The sequence below is a fragment of the Lepidochelys kempii genome, chromosome 15, assembly GCF_965140285.1.
Source record: "Lepidochelys kempii isolate rLepKem1 chromosome 15, rLepKem1.hap1, whole genome shotgun sequence".
In the NCBI taxonomy this organism is placed as follows: Eukaryota; Metazoa; Chordata; order Testudines; family Cheloniidae; genus Lepidochelys; species Lepidochelys kempii.
The window spans coordinates 4,026,497-4,051,499 of record NC_136394.1 but is presented as its reverse complement, the minus strand read 5'-3'; the positions used below and the strand labels follow the sequence as shown (position 1 = coordinate 4,051,499).

Below are 25,003 nucleotides of genomic sequence, written 5' to 3'. Positions count from 1 at the left end.
CTGGGACCATATAGATCATTGGTGCAACCAAGGTCCTGTAGTGGCACCAAATCTTGTATAAAGGGGGTCATATAAGGTGTCTAAGACAAGGTTATGGTTTGCTGGTTATGATTATGCTGTCTGTTTGCATGTATCATTTTTGTATTTAAAGATATAAGTATTGGCTCTATACTGTCTGTATTTCAAACTTACGCTATGCTTCTGGGGGACACCCCAGACAAGCTGGTGTCAGCTCTGCCTAGCCTGCTTGGTGGCCCATTAAGGACCATCAGCTATTCAACTGACCCACTGAGAGAAGGCAGACAAGCCTTGGGACTCAGCAAGGTGCGCAGGGACATGCCTATGGACAGAACTCGGAGGTGTTTCCAGGCCATGTGCTGGACAGCTTGTCTTTGGAACAAAGAAAGACAGACCACACGGCAAGAGACTATAAAAAGCTGCTGCAGCTCCTCCATCTTGTCTTCAATCCTGCTCCATACCTCTGGAGGGACTTCGCTACAAATGGAAGCTTTGAACCAAGGACTGAATGACCCATCCCAGCTGCAGATGTTCTCCAGAGACTGGATTTGAACCTGCAGTTTATTCCATCACTGCTGCAAGCCTGAACCAAGAACTTTGCCATCACTGTTTGTCATTGATTCCATTTAACCAATTCTAGCTCTCATCTCTATCTTTTTCCTTTTATGAATAAACCTTTAGATTCTAAAGGATTGGCAACAGCGTGATTTGTGGGAAAGATCTGATTTGTATATTGACCTGTTCTGCGGCTTGGTCCTTTGGGATCGGGAGAACCTCTTTTCTTTTACTGGGGTATTGGTTTTCACAACCATTCATCCCCATAACGAGTGGCACTGGTGGTGATACTGGGAAACTGGAGTGTCTGAGGGAATTGCTTGTGTGACTTGTGGTTAGCCAGTGGGGTAAAACCAAAGTCCTCTCTGTCCGGCTGCCTTGGTTTGCCTTGGTGTGCACAGAAACCCCAGCCTTGGGCTGTAGCTGCCCTGCTTGAAGCAGTTTGTCCTGAATTGGCACTCTCCGTTGGGTCCCACCAGAACCAGCATTGTTACACTCTTGCTCTCAGGCCCGCCAGGGAGATCTGGACTCACAGCCGGATTTTCCAGAGCCCAGCAGCCCTGCTAGGACAGGTTTGTAGGTGCTGAGAGTCTGACCCCGAGAGCCCCCTTCCCCGATGTGACTGGGGCTCGTGGCAGAGAGCAGCACAGTCTGTGCCGCTGGCTCTGGGGCAGGATCAGGCCCTTGGTGAGGGAATCGCCCCCCGGGGAGCTGGAGGGGCCAGTACAGTGGCAGGCTGACCCCATGGACAGGGATGGAACTTCTGGCTGGCTGGCTGGTCCACAACCACTGTCTCACTTTGTCTGCTCTGAGCCAGCGACAGAACCAGCTGCAGCTGGGCTGTGTGGGGCACGCGGCCAGAGACAGGAGCCTGGGCAGGCAGCATACGGAGCCCCCACCCCCAGCAGGGACAGACAGGAACCCAGCAGGTTTAATCCTGAGTGTCAGCCCCACTTCTGCCCCCTGCCCCATTGATGAGACCATCCCTCAGCCCGAGCCATCTGAGAGCCCCAGACTCCCCCTGCGGGGAGCCCTGCTCACCCACGGAGGGCTGGTGCTGCATCGGAACCTGGACCTGCTAGTGTCCCCGCAGGGTCCTGCCATCGCTGTGGGGGGCACAGCGGAGAGCAAAGGGAAAAGTCACGAGTGAGATGTGCTCAGACCCAGAGCCAGAGCAAACGCCCAAGGAATCTGCAGCACCCACGAAGGAGCTGGGCTGACTGGGAACTGGATGGACAGCCTGAGGGGAGGGGCAGATTGGCCCGCAGTGACTCCAGGATGGATTTGGCCCACATATCTCCCAGCTCCCCTGCACGGAGACACGTCAGCGTACCCCAGGGTAAGAGCAAACAGCCAGAGCAGAGGACAAGGGCTAGCCTTGCAGTGCCACCGGAGGAGCCTGGCTACCCTGCCGGGACTCCAGGGCCACAGGCGCGCATGCCCATTGGCCTGGCCGGGGGCCCAGCTCAGCTCTGACCCTGGGCACCACCATGAGCCCTGTCACTGGAACATCAGTCCACAGCTGCAAGCAGCCCCCAGCCAGTCAGCGCAGGGTCACCACGGGACATTTCAGACTCCTTGCCCATGGGGAACCCTGCCCTCCCTGTCCCAGTGCCCAGCACCCCCCTCAATCCAGTAGGAACTGGCACGGCAGGAGTCCTGCCCCGGGGCTGAAGGGCAGCTGCCCAGGGAAGGGGCAGGTGGCTGCACTCCGGTGTCCAGCCGCTTCCATGGCTCTCCCAGCTGTCTGCTTGCAGGGGAGGATTGAAGGCCAGAGCCCAGAGTGTCCCATCTTATCTTGCATTATCTCCTCGACAAACCCAAACTGGGGCTGGCCCTGGAGCAGCGTGGAGGCCCTGGCGTGCTCACACACTTGGCACCATGCAGCAGCCGGCAGCCTGGGCACAGGGATGGCTGGGCAGCCCCTGCTCCGGGCAGCTCTCCCCAGAGCTGGGTCTGGCAGCATGAGGCTGGCACAACAGGTTCAGCTTGGGCTCTGGAGGGCCAGGGGCACTCAGGCAAGGGGGGCAGGGGTGCTAGAGAGCCAGAGGGGGTGGGGAGGGCATTGCAGCAGAGAGAGACCGGGCTGGACTGGAGAGAAGTCCCTTCCCCTCTCGGGCCTGTATCACACCAACAACAATGCTGACAGCGAGGGGCAGGTTTCTCCAGGCCTGGCGGGAGGAGCCAGTGTTTGCAAACATCCGGCTGCCTCTTTGGACCCGTATTTTCTGAACACACCATGCTGCTGTGGGGCAAGGGACAGCAGGAATTGTCCCCGCCTCCGAGTAACCCCCGCCAGGTGACATGGCAGCCAGGAGAACTTTGCGACACCTCAGGTGATGGTCCAGCATGGGGGCCATGTCACAGCCAGGCCCTGGACTCTGCCCGGCCTGTCCCGTTGGCCCTGCAGCGTGCTGGGAAGCCCTGATAGCAGGGACAATGGCTGGCAGCCAAACCTTGAGCTGCCTGCAGCGCAGCGTGGGCCTCACTGGGGAGAGGGGGGTCCATCCACATCCTGCCTGGGCTCCAGGGCTTGCCCACTCTGGCTAGTCCTAGGGCTTCCCTCCCCTGCCCTTGGGGGAGCAGGGGTCACTGATTGCTCCTCATCACACACACCCCCCTTGTGCTCAGGGCTTTGGTCCTCCTCCTGCCCCTGGCTCTGAGCTCCCCCAGCCAGTGAAGTCCTTGGGAAGGCTTCCTCCAGCCGGGGGCAGGGGGGGCAGGGGTGGGCTGTGTGGGGTGTGGGAGGTGTGTGATCTGACGGTGAGGGGACTGTGTGGGGTCTGACTCAGGGAGCTCTGCCCACCTGATGCTGAGGGGCTGTGTGGGTCTGCCTTGGAGGGACAGGGAGCTCTCACAGGAATTTATCACAAGCTCTGCACGAATGTACATACAGCTGCCCTCCCCGGCTCCCAGCCAGGTCCAGCAGGGGCTTCTCAGGCTGGGCTTCGGGGAGCAGCAGGGGGCCTGGGAGCCCACAGATGAAATGTTGCAAAGCCTAAGATGGGAAAGGGAATGGGAGGGGGTCCCTTCCGGAGAGGGTCTGGGCGTGGGGCAGCCAAGCAGAACAGCTCCACCTCTGGGCAAGGCAGGGCCAGGCACTGCGTAAATCCTGCTCCCACCCCATAGGCTCTGCCAGCCCGTACAGCCCCCGCAGCTCAGCCCATGCACCCTGCCCCATGGCCAGCACTCCCAGCTGTCCCCAGAGTATGGGAGGGTGTTGGGAGATGGGGAGGGGCCCCTGGGTAAGGTCTGGACCCCCTCAAATGATTTCACAGCCTCTCCCAGGTCAGCACACATGCACCACCTCGCCCCCCTCCACGTGAACCACAGGCCCTGTCCCCAAGGCAGAGTCAGGGAATGGGCCCCTCCCTGTGGCACCCCTGAACCCACCGGGTTGGGAGCTCGCCCACTGGGCAGGGGATGTGTCTGAGCAGGGCCACAGATAGCCCAAGGGACAGCTCCCCCCATGGGCCTAGGGCTGGGGGGCAGGGCACTTGGGCCTGATGCTGTCGGGGGGGAGCTGCCAGGGCCAGCGGAGCACCCGTGTGATGTCAGCCTGAGCAGCCAGTGACGGTGCTGAAGGGCCCCTGGAGAGAGTGGAGCTGGCAGGGGATGGGTGCAGCAGGATTAAGTGGGGAGAATGGGGGGCTGTGGGGCACCTGCCTGTCTCCCCAGAATGCCCTCTGGGAGAGGGGCTACCTGGCAAGGCTCCCCAGATGTGGTACCGAGCCCGCCCCTCCCCACCAAAGGGAGCTGGGCTGGGGCTTGAGAGAGGCAGGAGCCCTGCTGGAGGGCAGGGGAGGCTGGGGTAGGTGGGAAAGCCAGGGGCTCCTGTGCCCCCATGCCAGCCCTGCTGCTGCCCCTCCATGGGGCCTTGGCCTAGCACCTTCCCCTCTCTGTGTCGCAGGGCTGCCATGGGGCTAGCGACGCATCACCCTGCTGGAGTGCCATGAGGACTGGCTTGTAGAGTGCCAAGCAGGAGAGAACCTCTGGCAGCTGGCCATCCCCATGCGGTGCCCTGCACCCTAAGAAACAGCGAAGCGCCAGCTCCCTGGCAGGCTGCGGATCCCAGCTGTCTGCTACAGCATCACGAGCTCCTGTTTCCTGTCCTGTCAGCATTGCCATCAGACACCGTATCTCCTGAGATGCCTACAGGGTGTGTCAGGCATACAGCTAACCCCGCGCACAGGTGACTGGACCGCCTGCCAGCAGAGGCTGTTGTGCGGCAGAGCCTGGTGCTGGCTCCACCCTTTCTTACCACCCAGCCCGGCATGCTGAGCTCCCTGGGGCTCACCGCGCAGCTCCTCACCTGAAGTCCCAGGGGGAGGGCAGCTATTGGCACCCTGCTCCTGTGGGGGGGAGATGCCTGAGCAAGGACTGCCAGCTTTTGTCCACTACTAGTACATCAGCGACTAACAGGGAGAAACAGCTCTCTGGGGCATTGGGAGCTGCCAGCCTTCCCCCTGCAGCCCGCAGGCCATACCTACATGCAAAAATAGTTACAGCAGCACAAGCCGCTGAGTGTGAACACAGTTACATCTGCACCAAGTTGCTTTCTAGCTATTCTGTACAGGAAGGGGAAGAGGCTACACCAGTCTAACCAGTACGGCCAGCTGGCCAACCCCAAAGGTTCACAAGTCATGAGTCAGAACCCCGTAAATTCATGGAACAGGCCCCAGAGCCATAAGGTGGTTGGCTGGTTTGTTTGAAGGCTCTATGGGGGGCGTTTAGCTGTCGCTGGATTGTTGCACTTCGCCCCGCCCCCGGGGGGGGGGGTGACAAGTACTGTTGCCATAGGGTTGCCAACCCTCCCGGACTAACGTCCTGAAGTTAAAGATTATGTCATGTGACGAAACCTCCAGGAATACGTCCAGCCAAAACTGGCAGCCCTAGTTGCCAATGCTCCCAGATTTATTAAGATGAGTCTGGCCCCCACTGCAGGAGTTCTCACCCCACATCTGCCTGGCCCCTGCTCAGCAATTCATTCTGCCCCCATCTCCTCATCAATTCTGTCCCCGCCCCTGTCTTTGCGGCTGCAGTGGGGTCTCCTCACTCCCTTCCGGACTCGGGGGGGGGGCTCTTCACCCCCCTCTGCCCTGACAGGTGCTGTAGGGGGAACAGGACAGTCCCGTCCGTATTGCTCACAGGAGGGGAGGGGGGATGCCCTGAGCTGCTGGGCTCTTTAGCTCCCTCCTGTCCCCTCCCCTTCTGTGAGAACAGTGTAGGCTCCTGAGGGGTGGGGAAGAGCTCTTCCTGCTACCTGCAACAGCTCTGACTGGCTGTGGGGAAAGCAGCCAACCAGAGGCATTTTCCCCCCTCCCAGCCCCGGCACAGTAGAAATGCGCAAGGGGGCTGGAGTGTCTGGTGCCATCCCCAGCTGAACTCCTGTGGCTGGCAAAGGAATGGAACAGGCCCCAGAGCACTACGGTGCTAATAAACGATGGTCACATAAACACCACCCTATACTGGAAACCTACTGACCGCTATTCCTACCCACATGCCTCCAGCTTTCATCCAGACCACACCACACGATCCATTGTCTACAGCCAAGCTCTACGATATAATTGCATTTGCTCCAACCCCTCAGACAGAGACAAACACCTACAAGATCTCTATCAAGCATTCTTACAACTACAATACCCACCTGCTGAAGTGAAGAAACAGACTGACAGAGCCAGAAGAGTTCCCAGAAGTCACCTACTACAGGACAGGCCTAACAAAGAAAATAACAGAACGCCACTAGCCGTCACCTTCAGCCCCCAACTAAAACCTCTCCAACGCATCATCAAGGATCTACAACCTATCCTGAAGGACGACCCATCACTCTCACAGATCTTGGGAGACAGGCCACTCCTTGCTTATAGACAGCCCCCCAACCTGAAGCAAATACTCACCAGCAACCACACACCACACAACAGAACCACTAACCCAGGAACCTATCCTTGCAACAAAGCCCGTTGCCAACTGTGTCCACATATCTATTCAGGGGACACCATCATAGGGCCTAACAACATCAGCCGCACTATCAGAGGCTCGTTCACCTGCACATCTACCAATGTGATATATGCCATCATGTGCCAGCCATGCCCCTCTGCCATGTACATTGGCCAAACTGGACAGTCTCTATGTAAAAGAATAAATGGACACAAATCAGACGTCAAGAATTATAACATTCAAAAACCAGTCGGAGAACACTTCAATCTCTCTGGTTACTTGATTACAGACCTAAAAGTGGCAATTCTTCAACAAAAAGTTCAGAAACAGACTCCACGGAGAGACCGCTGAATTGGAATTAATTTGCAAACTGGATACAATTAACTTAGGCTTGAATAGAGACTGGGAGTGGATGGGTCATTACACAAAGTAAAACTATTTCCCCATGTTTATCCCCCACCGTTCCTCAGACGTTCTTGTCAACTGCTGGAAATGGCCCACCTTGATTATCACTACAAAAAGCTCCCCCCACCACTCTCCTGCTGGTAATAGCTCACCTTAAGTGATCACTCTGGTTACAGTGTGTACGGTAACACCCATTGTTTCATGTTCTGTGTGTATATAAATCTCCCCACTGTATTTTCCACTGAATGCATCCGATGAAGTGAGCTGTAGCTCACGAAAGCTTATGCTCAAATAAATTGGTTAGTCTCTAAGGTGCCACAAGTCCTCCTTTTCTCTTAAAGGAATGGTGAGCGTTCTCAGCAGCGTATAAGGCACCGTTACACAGGTATAACTGCAACCCCTCAAGGGGCTGTAGCACATCACAGGCTCTGTAAATATCCCCCCAACCGACCAGTTTCACCAGTACTAGCAGCGTGTGCCGGAGCCTAGCAGGCTAAGCACAGACCCACAACAGGTTTGAGCTTTGTGAGCTGCTGTGGCCCAAGAACCATCTAATGCCACTAGCAAGAGGTGCACAGGGATTACAGCGATCTCCTGCATCTGGCATGTACCCTCTGATTCACCCAAGAGTGTCACGAGAGGTTTCAAAGAAAAGCTGGTGTCTGGTCACCAATAGCCTCACTCAATGCACACACAGACATTGTGTAAGTGTTAAATACACACCCTGAAAGTTATGTTCTTAACTTCTCTGTTTAGGGGCTGGTCACCAGTAAAGATGTTTATCTAACTGGCGGGGCAAAGAGCAGAGGTGGGGAGAACCTTGTCTTGAGGTGCACATCAAAGTTTCCCTCTGCTACATGTGGGAGACAAAGACAACACCGTCGCCCTGCACCTAGGAAGTAAACCAACAGAGCACTTGCTTCATGCAGAGTGTGGCTGCAAACACTGAGGAGAGTTGAGTGAGATGGCCGTCCTGAGACAGGAGGGTAACCAGCTAGTTAAGTTTAGTCTCCAGGAAGTGTGTTTGAATTTTGTTTTATATGTAACCTTTGGTTTCCAGTGTTCTTACTCACCTTTACTTGACACTCTGGTCTTTGAGAACAAACGTATTCTCGTTTTCACTATAAACTTCTCTCAGTGCCGCGGCGCTGAGTGAAGCGCTGGGCCTGGGCCAACTCTTATAAGCTGGTTGTTCTGCTCCTTGGGGAAGACCAGGCCTGGTTGTTCTGTGAGCACCCCGTGGAACAGGGGCTGGACTCTGTGTCCAGGGCTGGTGTGTGCCTGTCGCTACCCGTACAGAGAGAACGAGGCCTGAGGAGGCGTGTGTGGCAAGCAGTGCTTGTTCCGCCGCCAGAGGCTGGTGGTTTCAGGGAGCTGGTCCACAGCAGGCACAGACAAGGACAGGGGGTGGTGAGGTGCCGCAGCGCCCTACATACCCCTAGGGAGCATCAGGGCTGCTAACACAGAAGAAAGCTGCAAAGTCACCAATTATTTCCCAAGCAGGATGGGAGATTTCAGCAGGGTGCAGACATTGCCCGGAGCCGAAGTTCCTTCTGATTTAGTTGAAAATTGTAAGCCAAGCCCAGATCAAAAGGAACTTCAGCTCACCAGGCCATTGCTTTGGGAACAGCGTGGAGTAGTAACTGCCCCTCTGGGCACCACGCCCTGTGATGCTTCATGGGCACCCAGGGCTGTGAGTCACCTTGTTGCCACCTGCCTCCAGTGCAAGGGAATCTTGCCTGTGCCAGCCGGGTTCTAGCTCCTTAACACAGCCAGCCTGTCAGCCACTTCAGCACTCTCCTCTAGGCTACACCAGCCCTGCCAGGTGACAACAGATGCAACCCAGCTCCTTCAAAGTGTCCCCTGTGGCTTCCAGTCCTTGGTCACTGGATCTCTCCAGAAAGCCCAGATCCTCTGTTCCCAAAGGAACAGTATCCCCCATTTTGCCTTAGCCCACTGCTCCTGTATTACACACAGCCCTGGAGTTCAATTCTAAACCAAAAGGAAATGTATTTAAGAAAGAATCGAGATTTAAATAAAAACCAGCGTGAGAGATGGGAACAAATGTGCACTATTTAACACCTTTATCAGTGACCTGGAAGAAAACATCAAATTATCCCTGATGAAGTTTGCAGATGACACAAAAAGTGGTAAATAATGAAAAGGACAGGTGACTAATTCAGAGCAATCTGGATCACATGGTAAACTTGGTTCAAGCCAACAATATGTGTTTTAACATGGCTAAATGTAAATGTATTCACCTGGGAACAATGAATGTCTGCCAGACTTACAGGAGCAATGACTCTGAAAGAGATTTGGAGGTTATGGGGGATAATCAGCTGACGATCAGCTCCTAATGGGACACTGTGGCCAAAAGAGCTGATGTGACCCTGGGATACATGAACAAGGGAATCTCGAGGAGGAGCAGAGAGGCTATTTTACCTCTGGATTTGGCCCTACAGTGACCCCTGCTGGAATCCTGTGTCCAGTTCTGGTGCCCACAGTTCAAGACGGATGTTGCTAAGTCGGAGAGGATTCAGAGAAGAGCCCTGAGAATGACTAAAGGATTGGAAAACCTGCCTTATAGTGATAAACTCGAAGAGCTCAATTTATTTAGCTTACCAAGGAGAAGGTTAATGGGTGACTTGATCACAGTCTGTAAGTACCTTCATGGGGAACAAATATTTAATAATTGGACTCTTCACTCTAGCAAAGGAAGATCTAACACATCCAATGGCTGGAAGTTGGAGCTGGTCAAATACAGATTGGAAATAAGGCGTAAATTTTTAATGATAAGAGTAATTAATATTGGAACAAGTTACCAAGGGCCATGGTGGATTCTCCATCACTGACAATTTTAAAATCAAGATGGGATTTTTTTCTAAGAGATCTGCCCTAGGAGCGATTTTGAGGCTGTTCTCTGGCCTGTGCTACACAGACTAGATGGTCTCAATGGTCCCAGCTGGCCTTGGAATCTATTAATTTATTCTAAAGCTCAAACTTCACTAACACATTCCCCTCCTGGCTAAAGAACTTTTTTCTCACCCAAAGTTCTGTCCAGCAGTTTTAACCAAGCCTGGCTGGGATCCCTTTTTCATGAAGCCAACGCGCTATCCATTTAGTTCCTCAGTGAAGGATGCCAGGGTGACTATTTGCACCCCCAAACGTACCACAACAGCCCTTGAACGTTCACCTCAAGAGAGCATCTCCCTTCCCCTCTTGCTCCTGCTGTTGCCTTTTCCTGGTAGTTGCCTTCTGAAGTCTCCGCCAGCTCTTCATCAGTATTTGACTCCTACTGCATGAGAAACAACAATGCCCACTGGTCCCCTGGAGACAAGTGTCTCCCACGCCCCTGTCTGGAGGAGTTTGTCTCAAGACATCTACCTCTGAGTGACCTGTTTCGAACGAATGACCTAGAGAACATAATTGTTAGTATATGTAGAACTCCTCACATCTTCTCCATACATCCATCTCAATATGATTATGATGATGAGTGTGACACAGGCTTTCCTTAGGGACTTTACATGACATTCTTTTAGTGAACCCTGGGGACCCCTGTATACCCCAGCGCCCTCTGCCAGTTGGCATCCAGGGGTTCTTGGGTCACAGGTGTATGTGGTACCTACGCCTTGGCATGGCCCCTCTGCACAGGGGGAATGTCACCCTCTGTGGGAAGGAAAACTCCACGGCTCTGAGCCCTGGTGCTGGCTGCATTGACCACAGGGTGCTGGTGGATGGGGCAAGGGACCAGAGCCATCCTCAGGGAGCTGACCCCCAGCTGCTAGGCTAAGGCTCTGCCAATGGCAGGGGGCATATCCCCCCTCTGCTGCCCTGTGCCCAGACCCAGGGGATGGTGAGAGTCCCCACCCAACAGCCACCCCCTGCTGAGGAAGGGGAGGAGCTGCACTCAGGACATGGGACTCCTGCTCCTGAGTGCTAAATGGGACAGACCAGCCCAGGCCCTGCTCTAACTCCTGCATGTGCTTCCCTTGAGGAGCACAGCCTGACCCGTTCCCCCCATCCCTGCTGACTGAAATCCACTGTCTCGCCAAGTCCTTCCCACTCCCTTATCAGCAGCATCGGGTTATCTCTCTGAGTGCCACATCACCTGCTCCTTGAACACAGAGCAACCAGCCCCGCACAGCCAGGGCACGGCCTGGGAGGGCACACACAACACCCTGGCAACAGCCCCGACAAACAGCACAATCCCCCTGCCACAAGGACAGCACACAAACACAGACCCTCCCACATACAAACAACACCCTCCCCCCTGCAACCTCCCTGTAACAATTCCCCCTCGAGACAACACCCACCAATATCCGCACATACAGACACAACACCCCCACAAGTAGTGCACCCTCACACAGGGACGACAACCCTGTAACACCCTCCCAACAAACAAACACAGAGACAACACCCTAACAAACACCCCCAACACCTTCCTGGGTAACAGTCCTGTCACAAACTATACAAGCCTGCAACATGAATATCCTGACAACCTGCACAACATGCCTCCAATCACCCTGCCCCATTGTGCATGCTCACAAACAACACCCCCCACACGAACAACACAACCCAGACCCCTGCCAGGAACACCCTCTGAGCTGGTCACAAGCAGGTGCTCCCAGGGGCTGGCTGGCTTGGGGGATCAGTACCAGCGATCGAGCCCACCCAGACCATTGCCTCAGTCTCTCAGGACTTGCTCTTCCTACCACCTCTGGGGAGACTCTGTTTGACGCCTACTCCTGAGCCCTTGATCTTCCAGCCAAGGAAGGTTTCAGAGTAGCAGCGGTGTTAGTCTGTATCCGCAAAAAGGAGGACTTGTGGCACCTTAGAGACTAACAAATTTATCTGAGCATAAGCTTTCGTGAGCTACAGCTCACTTCATCAGATGCACGCAGTGGAAAATACAGTGAAGAGATTTTATTTACACAGAGAACATGAAACAATGAGTGTTACCATACAGATTGTAATGAGAGTGATCAGGTAAGGTGAGCTATTACCAGCAGGAGAGAAGAAAAACCTTTTGTAGTGATCATCAAGGTGGGCCATTTCCAGCAGTTGACAAGAACGTGTAGGAACAGTAGGGGGGGGAAATAAACATGGGGAAATAGTTTTGCTTTGTGTAATGACACATCCACTCCCAGTCTTTATTCAAGCCTAATTTAATGGTGTCCAGTTTGCAAATTAATTCCAATTCAGCAGTCTCTCGTTGGAGTCTGTTTTTTTGAAGTTTTTTTGTTGAAGAATTGCCACTTTTAGGTCTGTAATCAAGTGACCAGAGAGATTGAAGTGTTCTCCGACGGGTTTTTGAATGTTATAATTCTTGACGTCTGATTTGTGATTTTACGTAGAGACTGTCCAGTTTGGCCAATGTACTTGGCAGAGGGGCATTGCTGGCACATGATGGCATATATCACATTGGTAGATATGCAGGTGAATGAGCCTCTGATAGTGTGGCTGATGTGATTAGGCCCTATGATGGTGTCCCCTGAATAGATATGTGGACAAAGCTGACAACAGGCTTTGTTGCAAGGATAGGTTCCTGGGTTAGTGTTTTTGTTGTGTGGTTGCTGGTGAGTATTTGCTTCTGGTTGGGGGCCTGTCTGTAAGCAACGACAGGACAGTCCTTTGTTCTCAAGCTGGGGTTTCCGCTCAGCTTTCCTAATGAGAGATGGGGAAATCCTCACCCCACTGGGTCACTGGTTGCTAGGTCTCAGTGTCCTGGTGACTGGGTTTTCCATTGTCTTCTCGGATTTTCCACAGATATCGGTTGGCCTAGGCCAGTCCTTTTTAATAACCCATGGTGTGGAGAAAGTAAATAAGGAAGTGTTATTTACTCCTTCTCATAACACCAGAACTAGGGGTCGCCAAATGAAATTAGTAGGCAGCAGGTTTAAAACAAACAAAAGGAAGTATTGCTTCACACAACGCATAGTCAACCTGTGGAACTCCTAGCCAGAGGATGTTGTGAAGGCCAAGACTATAACAGGGTTCAAAAAAGAACTAGATAAGTTCATGGAGGATAGGTCCATCCATTAGCCAGGATGGGCAGGGATGGTGTCCCTAGCATCTGTTTGCCAGAAGCTGGGAATGGGCGACAGGGGATGGATCATTTGATGATTACGTGTTCTGTTCGTTCCCTCTGGGGCACCTGGCATTGGCCACTGTCGGAAGACTGGATACTGGGCTAGATGGACCTTTGGTCTGACCCAGTGTGGCCGTTCTTATGTTTTTATGTTCTTATTCAGTCCCCTCAGACAGCGAGGCAACACTCACACACTACGGCCATGTCTATTCTACCACTTCTTGTAGCTACCGCCGCTCACTGGGGGTGGTTTAATAATGTCACCAGGAGAGCCCTCTCCTGTCGGCACGGAGCGGCTACACGGGAGATCTTACAGCGGTGCAGCGGCATTGGTACAGCTGTGCTGCTGTAAGGTCCATAGTGTAAACATGGCCTTAGTCTCTACACCTGTCAACTTAATCCTTTTTCCCCAACTGGGTAACAATGCAGAGTATGGGGGAAACCGAGGTACACAAAGAGTTCATACAAATATTACCGAAAATTCCCACTTTGTCACATCTCCTTATTCCGAGTACTTTCCATTTGTACAGCTGTCTCCTGCTCTCTTGGGACTGGTCACGCTCCTTTGCCCTGAATGCATGTCCCACAGAGCTCATCTCATTCAGCCCAACTGGGCATTAGCTCCTGTTGAACACAGGTCCATCTCTTTGTCCCACAGCAGAACACTCCATACTATTGCCCCTTTGACCCAAGCCGTTCACCAATATTCAGGGTCTTGCCAGGTTGTTTCTATTAGGATGAGGAATTGGTGAGATGAGAAAAGTCTATTCTTTGTACACTCCTCTTTATTTACAAAGAATGTGCACAAGGTCCCACTGCCCTGAACCCAGTAGGAGCAAACACCAGCAGGCAGCTTCCTTGCTCAGAAATCCTCATGTCTGCCCCTCCAGCGAGCTCTGTGCCCAAGCACACGAACTGTTCTGGAATAAAGCAATTTCTCTTTTGGAACAGAGTGCAGGCTATTTGTGCCAGCTTCCTCACATAAAGAAGCCCCAAGGCTCTGCAAGCAATGAGAGAATAAGACCAGGAAGGTTACTCATGAAGAAGTTCTGGCACTTGTATTTCTGCAACAAGCTTCATTTTCTCTGTACTGCACTTTTAAACTTCAAAGAGTCGGCCCACCTGCAGGGAGAGCACACACCGCGCTCTCTCTCCCCTGAGCACTTTGCTTTTGGTCTTTCTTGTTGCTGTTTTCCCTATAAAAGTCCTTCCACTGACAGCACAGGCTGCTCCAGAGGAATGGGAAGCAGAGGTAGGCTTAAACCCACCCCTCTCTGAGCAGGGGAGGCAGCAAGAATCTGAGCTAATTTTGCAGAAGCTAAATATCCAGCATCTCATGGGACACTCTGGCACCTGGCAGCGCCCCTCCCGGCTCTCCCATCTCCCCACAGCCTGGTTGGATCCTCACACATGGCTGGGCTGAAGGGATGATCTTCCAGTGGCTCCTTATGGCCACGTGGGGTGGTGTGGGGCTCTGTAGGCAGCCAGGTGCCCCTCTGCCTCCCCAGTCACAGCCCCCCCGCTGCATCCCAGCAGGGAAGGAGCAGCCAGGAGGAGGCAGCGGCAAGGGGAGGTTGCTGGGGGTGTGGGCAGAAAAGGGAGGGGGAAACAAATGCTGGTCCCAAGCTCCCCCTTGTCCCAGCTGCTTCTCCAGCCTCTCCTGCAGGGGCCACTCACCCTCCTACCCCAGTTTTGTGCAGGGCGTGGGGGAATCAGGGACATCTGCATTCCCATGGGGGCGGTGAGGGAGGATCAGGATTGCTTCCAGCCCTACAGCTCCATTGTGCTGGCTATGCTGAGGAAGGGGATCCTAGGGCAAGTGTCAGCCCCCTCCAAGGAATACCCTGGCACAAAGGCACCCTAGGAGTTGCAGACCCTGGCACAGGGCATGGGCAGGGCTGGCACATCGGTGATCCTGCCTCATGTGCCCCAGAACAAGGGAGGCCCAAGCCACCTCCAGTTGTCATGGAGTCCCTGGGTGATGCTCTGCAACTGCTCCCTACGAAGCCAGTCAGGACTCTGGTGAAGCCTCCTTTCTGTGAGCAGACTGTCTTCAGGGCAAGAAGCTCACACGGCTTCCACCTTCCTGGGTCTGACTTCAGAGCATTCAGCATCCTCTGCCCCTCCGTGCACCTCCCACAGCGAGTCCGCCCATGCGAAGCCAGAGGGTCCTGCACCTCAACATCGCAGTCAGACATGACTCTTAGCCAGCCAGTAAAACAGAGGTTTAATAGATGACAGGAACACGGTCTAAAACAAAGCTTGTAGGTACAGAGAACAGGATCCCTCAGCCGGGTCCATTTTGGGTGGGAGTGAGCCAGTCAACCATGTCTGCACTTCACTCCATGTCCCCAGCCGGCCCCAAACTGACTCCCCCTCCAGCCCCTCCTCCTCTGGGCTTTTCCGTTTCCCGGGCCAGGAGGTCACCGGATTCCTTCGTTCTCTAACCCTTTAGCTCTCACCTTGCAGGGCGGAAGGGCCCAAGCCATCAGTTGCCAGGAGACAGAGTGTTGCCCATTTATGTACACGGGCCCTTTGCTCTGCAACAATGACACCCCCTCATCCCACCACCTAGAGACTTAAGAAATCCATAGGGGAAACTGAGGCACCCCTACAGCATTCAGAGGAAACAGTAAGAACAGTCCCACTTCGTCACAACCTCCCCTGCCTCCCACTGGCGCAGGGGTGAATCTGGCCCTGAGTCTGGTTGCTGGCACTCACAAAGCCCTGGCTGGGTTTGTTCAGCTTCAGCTCCCCGGGGAAAGGGAAGGACTCGTGTGTCACAATCCCCAGGCCTGCAGGGTCAGGGTCCCGGGCTTGGGCTGTTTGAATGCCAAGTTCAGGCTGTCCGATCTGCCCACTCTGGATGCAATGCCTGCATCACCAGCCCAGACGAGCAGAGACAGGTGCTGGGCAGGGAGTTGCGAGCAGGTGTCCTTGGAGCCCCAGAACTCCCTGGAGTCACTTGCACTCAGGCAAGTTTTATCTTCTAAATAAAAAAATTAAATCCTGGGGCAGGGACTTGTCTAGTGATTTACTGCTTAGACAGGGGAGTGGGTGATCTGGGAGCCAGGACTCCTGTGTTTTGTTCCCAGCTCTGTAGTAGCTAGAGAGCTGGTCACTGTCACCCTGGACAAGTCCCACCCCTGCTCTGTGCCTCAGTTTCCCCATCTGTATCATGATGACACTGACCCACCTTTATAAAGTGCTACGCAAGTGCCAACTATTAATATCATAGATGGGGACACTGAGTCACGGAGAGGGGCCTGCCCGTCATACAGAGCCCATGGTGCCGATGAGCACAGCCGCCCAGTCTGATGGCAAGTCCATGTTCTCACCACACTAGACAACTCTCTCTGTGCTAACGGCAGCCATTGCATCCTGCCTCCTTATCTCCCCTCCTCCTCCACTCACCTGCCCACGGGACTCCTCTTCCCTTCCTGCTCTCCCGCGCTGGGGCCTTGCTGTGTGCTGTCCAGCAGCTGCCACGGTGCACCCTAGAGGTGACTGCACCCCAGTGCTGGTGAAGGGGGTAACTTGCAAAGTACGCCAGGAAGCTGAGAGACAGACGGGGCTAGGGAAAGGTCAGACAGTGGCCACTGGCTGACCCCACTTCTCCGGCATCGTCTGGCACCTGCTCCCCGGAGGCTCTGAGGGGCCGTTAATTGCTGGCACAGCCCTGTGCGCCCGGGGCCATGCGCAGCCCGGGGCCGCAGCCTCCGCGCGCTGGTGCGGCAGGTCCCTGGGACCTGACCCAGAGAGGAGCAGCTGGGCAAGGCCCATTGGGTAGGGCACCGTGCCAAGGGCCCTGCTGGCTCCTCCTTGCCTGTGCTGAGCGTGGGGCAGCCCACCTGAGTCCCCCCGCCACGGGCGCCGGAGAGGAGCCAGGAGACCAGCGGGGGCCTGCGTGCGTGATCCCGGCGGCCAAGCCACATGCTGCCGCCCCAAGCACTGAGGGGGCAGGGATCCGCCTCTCCGGGCCCAGCCATGGCCCGGCGCCCGCAGCGCCGAGCCCGCCGGGGCAGCTCCCCGCCATGTGCGGGGCCAGAGGCGGGCGTGGCCCAATCAGCGGCCGGCCGGCGGCCCAGCCCTCACCCCACGCGGCTGCCGCGCCGCCTTAAAGCCGGGCAGGGCGCGGGGCTCAGCTTCCTCCGTCCGCCGGCTCCGCGCCCAGCTGCCAGCGCGCCCCGCCGGGCGCCCCTGGGCTGGCCGCTTCCCCGCACTGGCCGGCGCCGGCTGGGAACCATGTGGCCGATCCTCTGGGCGCTGATCTCTCTAGCCGAGCCGGGGGCCTGCGGGTCCCCAGGGTCCTTCAGCAGGAGCGACACCTTCTGCTACATAGAGGCGGCGGGCACCAGATACCTGAGCTTCCTCAGCCAGCGCTCCGGCGCCCTGGCCCTCTTCCAGAGCGCCTGGGATGGGGATGGGCACCTGCTGGCCTGCTCCATCCAGGAAGAGCCCTGGCTCACGCACCTGTACCAGGAGTCCTGTGCCAAGCGCCCGCAGAGCAGCCTCTTTGCCAGCCCCTGGAGCCCGACGCGCCAGCAAGCCCTGGACAGCCTGGCCCAGCACGTGAACACCTGCAGCAGGGCTGAGCCCTTGGGGGCTGGCAGGCCCCGGGTGAGGAGAGCGCCCGTGGGCAAGTGGGCAGGACTGGCCCGAGAGGAGCGTGGGCGCAGGAGGACCCGGCGGGGCTGGACGATGCCAGGGACGCTGTGGTGTGGAGCTGGGGACTCTGCAGAGAACCTCACCGAGTTAGGTAAGAGCTGCAACATCCCCAGTGCCCCCAGCTCCCCGGGGCAGAGCTGGGACCCAGCACTGTGGGCAGGGGGAGCTGGCAGGTCCCAAGCTAAGGCCAAAGAGGCTGGAATGAGTTGAAGGGGGTTAAATGAGCTTCCTGCCTTTGCCCTAGTGGTCACCCTATGGCAAACGCCTGGGCCCAAATCACCATGGGGCCTGGCAGGTCTGGGGACAGGGAGACAGCCCCTCGTGGGGCTGCCCAGTCTCCTCACTATGCTGCCTGCAGGAGCTGAAGGGGCTGGATTTGCTGCAAGTCAGTGACTCTGGCCTAGCTGTGGCTCCAGTGGGACCGGGAGAGGTGGGCTCCCAGGACAGCTCAGTGTCCCTCAGTTGTGTCTTTTATCATCTTGGTAGATGGGGCTGGTCCCTGGTGACCCCAGGGCTGGCTGGCCCTGCTCCCTGGGGAATTCACCCGCCCCAACCTGCGAGCCTCTGTGTGTGACCCCTGCAGGAGGGGTGTAAGTATCTGCGGGAGCTGATTCGAGGCTGCTGCATTCCTGAGCATGGTGTCAGTGGGCCAAGGTGCCCCATGGGGCCAAGGCATTCCACAGGCTACTGAGGGAGGCCCTAGAGATACCCTAATGGGGCCAGACCTTCAGCCAGCACAGAGCCACCACCCCTGCATGTCCAGCCTGAGTTGGGTGCTCTTCCCTCCTGGGGATCGTGGCCAGTGTGTGTGACAATAACCCACCCTGCAGGTCCCCTCCTGCACTGCCAATAGGTGCCCCACCCATCGCTCACAGGGGGCAGCAGCGAGGGTGCTGCGGCCTCTGCAGGCTGTTGCTTTGCTTTGCTGGGCAATGCTGCGCCAGTTCCCCTGAGCCAGCCACCCCTTCCCTGCAGGAATCTTCCAGGGCCCAGACTTGTGCTGCCGGGAACACGACCAATGCGCAGAGCAGCTCTCTGCCCTGGAGTACAACTACGGCATCCGCAACTACCGCCTGCACACCATCTCGCACTGCGACTGCGATGCCAGGTGAGCGGGCTGGCATGGGAGAGCCTGGCACAGGCCGTACTAGCCTGGTGCTGCACCAGCTCCCCAGGGCAGAGAAGTTGGGGGCTGTCTGTATCGCAAACCCACCCAGGCACCAGCATTGGCACTTTGGGCTCAGGAGATGCCTAGAGTGGTGGGGCTCTGAGTCAGGATTGAGGAGCATCAGCAGAGCTGGGGGCAGTGAGGCCTGCAGGTCCCCTCTGCCCATTTTGCACGGCCTGGTTGGGAGCCCCCAGCCCCACCCACAGCTGTGCAGCTCCAGAGGGCCCACCCCTGCTCCAGTGTCCAGGGCCAGCGGGAGGCTGGCTGGAAACGACTCAACTCCCCAGGTCCCATGGAGACACCGGCAGACCCCGACTGCCCCTTTCCCTGGCGACTCCTGGATCACGGGCTGTGCGGGGGCCTGTCGCTGTCACCTTGCATGCCCAACAGAGCCGCTAACCAGGGGTTCAGCGTGGGAGGGGGCTGGGATTGGACAGCAGCAGGGCTCCTCTGCAGTCCCTTCTCTGCCCCCGCTGCCCGCCTTGTGCCCTTCGTCTCTGAGCCAGCCCTTCCTCACCCGCCTGCCAGCGTCCAGGCTGGCTCCCTTGTACTGCGCAGCCTGCGGCTCTGACACCCCTCGCTGGGTTGTAGGTTCAAGCAGTGCCTGCTGGAGCTGAACGACACCATCTCCAACATCGTCGGCATCACCTTCTTCAACCTGCTGGAGGTCCCGTGCTTCGTGCTGGAGGAGAGCGAAGCATGTGTGGACTGGCACTGGTGGGGAGGGTGAGTACCCATGCAGGGTCCTGAGCCCCTGGCCCTGCTCACAGAACCATGCCCAGCTTCTCAGGGGGGCTCTTTGACACCAGGGCCGTCAGGCGGGGCAGGCTGGAGTTGCAGCCGATTTCCCCAAGCCAAGGTTCAGGGAAGCGTCTCTGGGCACTGCGCCCAGCAGGCCGGGCTCCTGACTGCGTCACTGGAGAGGGGGCTGTGCCAGGTTTCTCACTGGTGTGTCCCTGCAATGCCCTTTGCTAGCAGTGCTGAAGGCACTGAAGGTAGAACCGGAGCTGGGCAGCATTCCCATCCACCCCTACACCGCGGGCTCCTCTCCAGGGTGCTCCTGGGGTTGAGAGCCTGCTGCCACGTGATGGGGCGCAGAGATCAGCTTCCCAGGGGCTCTCAGGAGGTGCCCCATGACTCCACGTCAGCTCATCAGACATCCCGAATCCTGCCAGACCGCATGGAGCGGCCATGGGCGTACCGGCGGGAGCAGGGTTGGCTCAGGTGTGGGAGACAGCGCAGGAATAGGACGGACACTGCCTCTGGCGAGCTGTGGAGCAGAGACAGGCCTGGCACCGGCTGGGGATGGCGGAGCCGCCACCTGCCCTGGCAGTGCGGTGAGGTCACTGAACTCAAGACATCTCTAGAAGTGATTCTCCAGCCAGGCAGGGTCTCAGCCAGGCTGCTCGCGGCACCGTGCCAAGGTGGTAGGGAGCCCCAGGACTCGGGGCGGGATGGGAAGGGAGGGACAGACTCGCCCAGCACAGGGTGTCCCCTGCGGTTCTGGCTGGTGGTGGGGTGCGGGGCACATGGGGACTCTACCAGGTGACTGTCCTCTAATGGTGGAGGGGAACGGGGGAAAGACAGGTCAGCAGGGGGCAGATAGTGGGCAGGGGGCCTATGGTGGAACCCAGCCCTGCCGGTGGGGGTCCTAGGCTCTGCTGCCATCCAGTGTGTGGGCGATCGCTGCAGAGCTTGCAGGGCTGCTGGGCTAGTGTGCCTGGCAGAGAACCTGGCCCTCCTCCCTTCTCCTGCCCTGGGCTGCCTCTTTCATAGAATATCAGGGTTGGAAGGGACCTCAGGAGATCATCTAGTCCAACCGCCTGCTCAAAGCAGGATCAATCCCCAATTTTTGCCCCAGATCCTTGAGTGGCCCCCTCAAGGATTGAACTCACAACCCTGGGTTTAGGAGGCCTCTGTCACCCCATCTCTCCCGCTGGACATAGACTGCCGGTGTCCATGGCCGTGTACTGGCCCCAGGCTGTGGCTCCCTTGCTCGGCCAGGGCAGGCTCTGGGAAGGCTGGGGTTCCCTGGCTGGCCCTGTGTGGGGGAGGGTGTGCTGTGGCGAAGCAGCTAGGCACCGGTGGGGTGTGTCCCGCTCCCTGACTGGCTGCTGCAGGTGGCACGACTTGGCAGGTGGGATGGAGCCAGTAAGCTCCGCCCCGGCACTCCCACATGATGGGGGCACGGTGCCAGCCAGGACATGGCTGTCAGGAGCTCCAGCAGCCCAGCCCTGGAGGGAGTGGGAGTTTGGGGGATTGCCTTGTCTCACTCCCCCTCTGCTCCCAGGTGTAAACGCTATGGCCCCGTAGCCCTGGCCCGGATGGTGCAGCAAAGCCAGTACCACTATGGCCTGCCCCGGGGGGAGACGGCCAGCCCTGCTCCGCACCCGCCGAGCAAGGGCAAGAAGAACGCCAGGCGGGGCAGGAAGCACCAGAGGAAGAACAGGAAGAGGCCTGGGCAGGATGATGGGGCCCAGGGGTCACAGAGCCCCAGAGAAGATCAAAGGCTTGTCACGCCCCCCCCACGCAGGGGCTTGGGCACGCTGCCCCCTGCCCCTGCTGAGGATGCGGCCACCACCCCACACAGGCGTGTCCCAGCCCTGGGGGGGCAGGAGTCACCACCCCTTACAACGAGGGCCTCCGAGCAGGGCCCCACACCAGAGACTGAGCACCCACCCCCTGGTGGGGCTAGAATGGAGGGGGCAGGGCAGCCCCAGGACAGGGACTCAGCGCGCCCTGCCCAAAGGACTAACTCGCCACTCCCCCCAGCCTTGGAGCCACACCACACCCCCACACTGCACCCGCCCAAGCTGAGCCACCGGGGTGAGTGAGGGCTCTGGGCACGAGGGCGGGGGAGCAGAGGGGGCTGGGGGGCTGCCATGGGTTCTCGGGGGTGGCATGCTCTGCAGGGGAACGCCCAGAGACTGCCCATGCCCATGGTGTGTGTGCACAGAGCTTGGGTGCCCGTGGCACTTGGCACAGCATTGTGCATACCGAGGCCCTGGGTAGAGTTTCTGGGCCCCTGACCCGCTGGGGGGGGGGCCCGAGTGATGTGCCTCAGTTGACCCCGAGCCCAACTCCCTCCCCCCAGCCCCAGGAAGGAGCTGTGGATGCTACCAGCGCCTTGACCAGTGTGAGCACAAGATCGCGCCCCATGAGGTCAAGTACCAGCTGCGCAACCCAGACTCCCGCACCCTGTTCCACTGCAACTGCACCCGCAGGTGCGTACCACCTCCTCAGGCAGTGGGGCCCCCTCTAGAGCCCCATGCCCTTTGGGGTGCAGCTGGGTGGGTGCCCGGTGCTGGGACTGGCACTGGCTAGCTCTGCTCTGATTGGTGTACAGAGTGAGGGGCCAAGGGCCTGACACTGGGCCTGTTCCTTCCCACGGTTGCCCAAGCTAACCCTGGCTCCCAGGGACTGGGCCAGGTGCTCTCTGCAGCGGGTGAGGGGGAAGGATGGGGTGTAGGTGCTGGGGACTCTGCAGGAGCAGGGGCGCTTGGTGCATGTCTGGTGGGGCGCTGGCCCCTGCCCAGCATTGCCTCTCTGCCCCCAGTGGGGTCCCGCTGTGAGCTGTGCCTGTCCCCACAGGCTGGCACGGTTCCTGCGCAGGACGAAGGGCCCCAATGAGGTGGAGGAGGAGGTGCTGTCCGACTTCATCTCCATGGCCTGCTTCGTGCTGGAGCCGCCCAGGGGCTGTGCCGATGGGGAGCAGCAGCCCAAGTGAGTGCAACATCACCACCAGGCTCAGAGCCTCCGTGCCCTGGGCTGGGGCTCAGAGTCCCAGGGTGGGAGAAAGGTGGCATGGAGTCCCCTGCAGCCTGGGTTCCCAGTCTGGTGTTGTGGGGAGGTCCCCTATGCTGGTACGTGGGTGCTGCCTGGTTTGGGCTCTACATCTGCTTGAAGATCCCCATGGAGGTGCTGGAAGGGGGCAGCCCAGGCTAGGCTTGCAATGTGGCTTTCTCACCACCGGGTGGCAGCACAGGATCACCCTGCGCATAGAGAGGGCGGGAGGGTTTGGAGCCTGGATCCCCTGTGTAGTGGAGGGCCAGGCTGGGGGCACCGCTAGCATTGAGGGCCCCCATGCAGTGCCGTAGGCATTCGGGGCCCTTTCCCCACCTGGAGCAGGGGCGAGGGCAGGTGCTCACTCGGAGGAGCCCCTTCCCCTGCCCAGCCCCCTGCCCCTCTCGGCTCCAGTTCCCTGCCCCAGAGCTGCCTGGCAGCACTCCGTCATTAACAGCGGCAGTGTCATGGTGGGATCTGGCAGAAGGCACAGCCTGAGTGGGGCACATGGGGCAGGCTGGCCAAGCAGGGGAGCTGGGAGGAGTGCCCAGGCTTAGAGGCCATGGGAGGCTGGAAGAGAAGAGGCTCAGTTCAGCTCCCTACAGCATGCCCCTATGGGCCCACGGGAGCAGGGTGGAACTGGGGGATCTGGGCCCCTGCCTTCCTCCCTCCTCAGCCCCATAGGGGTTGATTCCCCAGTGGGCCGAGGGCTGGGATCCTCCCATGGTGCCAGTGGCCTGGCGCTCCCTGGACTAAGCACGCTCCTGTTCTCTCCCAGCTGTATCGGGTTGGGCCGGGCCATCCTGGCACCCGCACGGCACCTGAAGAACACGCTGGGGCGGTGGCAGGTGTGGCCCGCGGCCTCCGTCAAGGTCAAGCGGCAGGAGTGGGAGGCACAGGGCAGCCCCCCCAGGCTCTACGACAAGTGTCTCCAGCTGGCCAGGGCAGCCCAGAGCTCAGACCATCACCCCACGCCCCACTGAGGCCAGGGCACAGCCTGGACGTGGGACCGTGGAGCCGGCCTGTCTGCAGGGGGAACGTGGAGCTGACGCTGCGGCCAGCCCGCCCCTGCTCACTTCCGGCGGTGCTGGGAGACTGACTGTGCTGGACATGACCGGCTGGGCAGCCTGTAGCCTCCAGCATGGACACTGGGGGGTGGGGGGGACATCTCAAGGAGACAGGACCCTCCCAGCCTGCTCTGGGACAGAGGCTTGGCTGTTCCCTCCCTCTCCTTCACCTGATGGTGCAGCTGCCCCACACTCCTGTGGGGTGGGCTGGACAGAGCCCAGGCAGGAGCTGTGATGCTTGTGGGGCCAGGCCACGGCACTGTCTCCACTCCATGTTCACCCCTGGGGAGCATCCTGTCCTGTGCAAAGGTCAAAGGAGCCCTGTCCGGGGGAGGGGCTGTCTGCCCTGCTTCAGGGGGCAACCCCCAGGGCTGGGTCCCAGCTGGGTCCCTTGAACACACCTGGGGAGAAGGTCCAGGATGCTACTTCCTGAAGCTCTGCCATGGGGGGCAGGCGCGACACCTCCTCAGGACTGCAGCCCCGGGGTGGGCAAGATACTGGAAACCAGCCCCATGCTGCAGGGAATCCCCTGCCGGTGGGGGGGCCCTGCCACTAGCAGTGCCCCCCCACCCCGACGGGCAGGAGGACCCTCCTGTACCTCCCCAAGGCTATGGGGAGGAGGGAGGTGAGTCAAGAGGGGGGTGCTGGTCCTAGCCTTGCTGAGGGAGCCTGTTAGTGCCCTGCCTGGGGGGGGGGGCAGTGCCCCCCAGCCCTGGGGCAGAGCCGGCCCCTGGCAACTGCAGGGACAACTTTTCTACCGAGCCTGTATTTTTTTTACATCTTTCCCCCAAGTGCTGCAGCCCCCCCGCCCCCCCCCCAGCACTACCCCTCCTCTGGCCGGGCATGGGGCAGAGGGGGCTGGGCCCGAACGTGCTTGGGCTGGGGCCATGGCTCTGTAAATAATGCTGCAATAAAGGGTTCCCTTCACACCGGCTGTGTGCTGGGGCTGGGCTGGGCTGGGCTGCTGGGGTCCAGGCCGCGGTGGGTCGAGCAGCCCCCTGCTCCTGTGGGGGTCTACTTCTGTCCCATCAGCCTCTTGTGCATCCCACCTCGTTCTGTACCCTCCCCCTCCCATTCTGCAGTACCCTGGCCTGCCCAGGCCCCCAACAGAAGAGGAGGGGGGGAGGGCTGCCTGCAGGGGACCGTGGCCCCTTCTCCCACCCCCCAGCTCCCCGGGAAGGGCAGGTGGCCCAGTCAGCTGCTTGCCCTGCACATTCCTTATGGCCCTGGGGGAATGTTGCTAATTTTATCCACAGCAATAGCACAGAGCGGGGGAGCCAGCATGCGTGGGGCGGGGGCAAGGGGACGCAGCGT

General features: G+C 58.3%; 1 protein-coding gene across 1 annotated transcript; it reads left to right on the top strand.

Annotated features, from left to right (window-relative positions):
* The first annotated feature begins 1,327 nt into the window (after positions 1–1,327).
* Positions 1,328–23,682, top strand: PLA2G3 (phospholipase A2 group III). Its single transcript, XM_073313382.2, is given in 10 exon segments — positions 1,328–1,719; positions 10,525–10,654; positions 16,989–17,094; positions 17,097–17,762; positions 18,647–18,779; positions 19,431–19,565; positions 21,130–21,665; positions 21,934–22,063; positions 22,431–22,562; positions 23,401–23,682. Coding segments are annotated over 10 exon segments (2,565 nt in total). The 3' UTR covers positions 23,606–23,682.
* Positions 23,683–25,003: the final 1,321 nt, after the last annotated feature.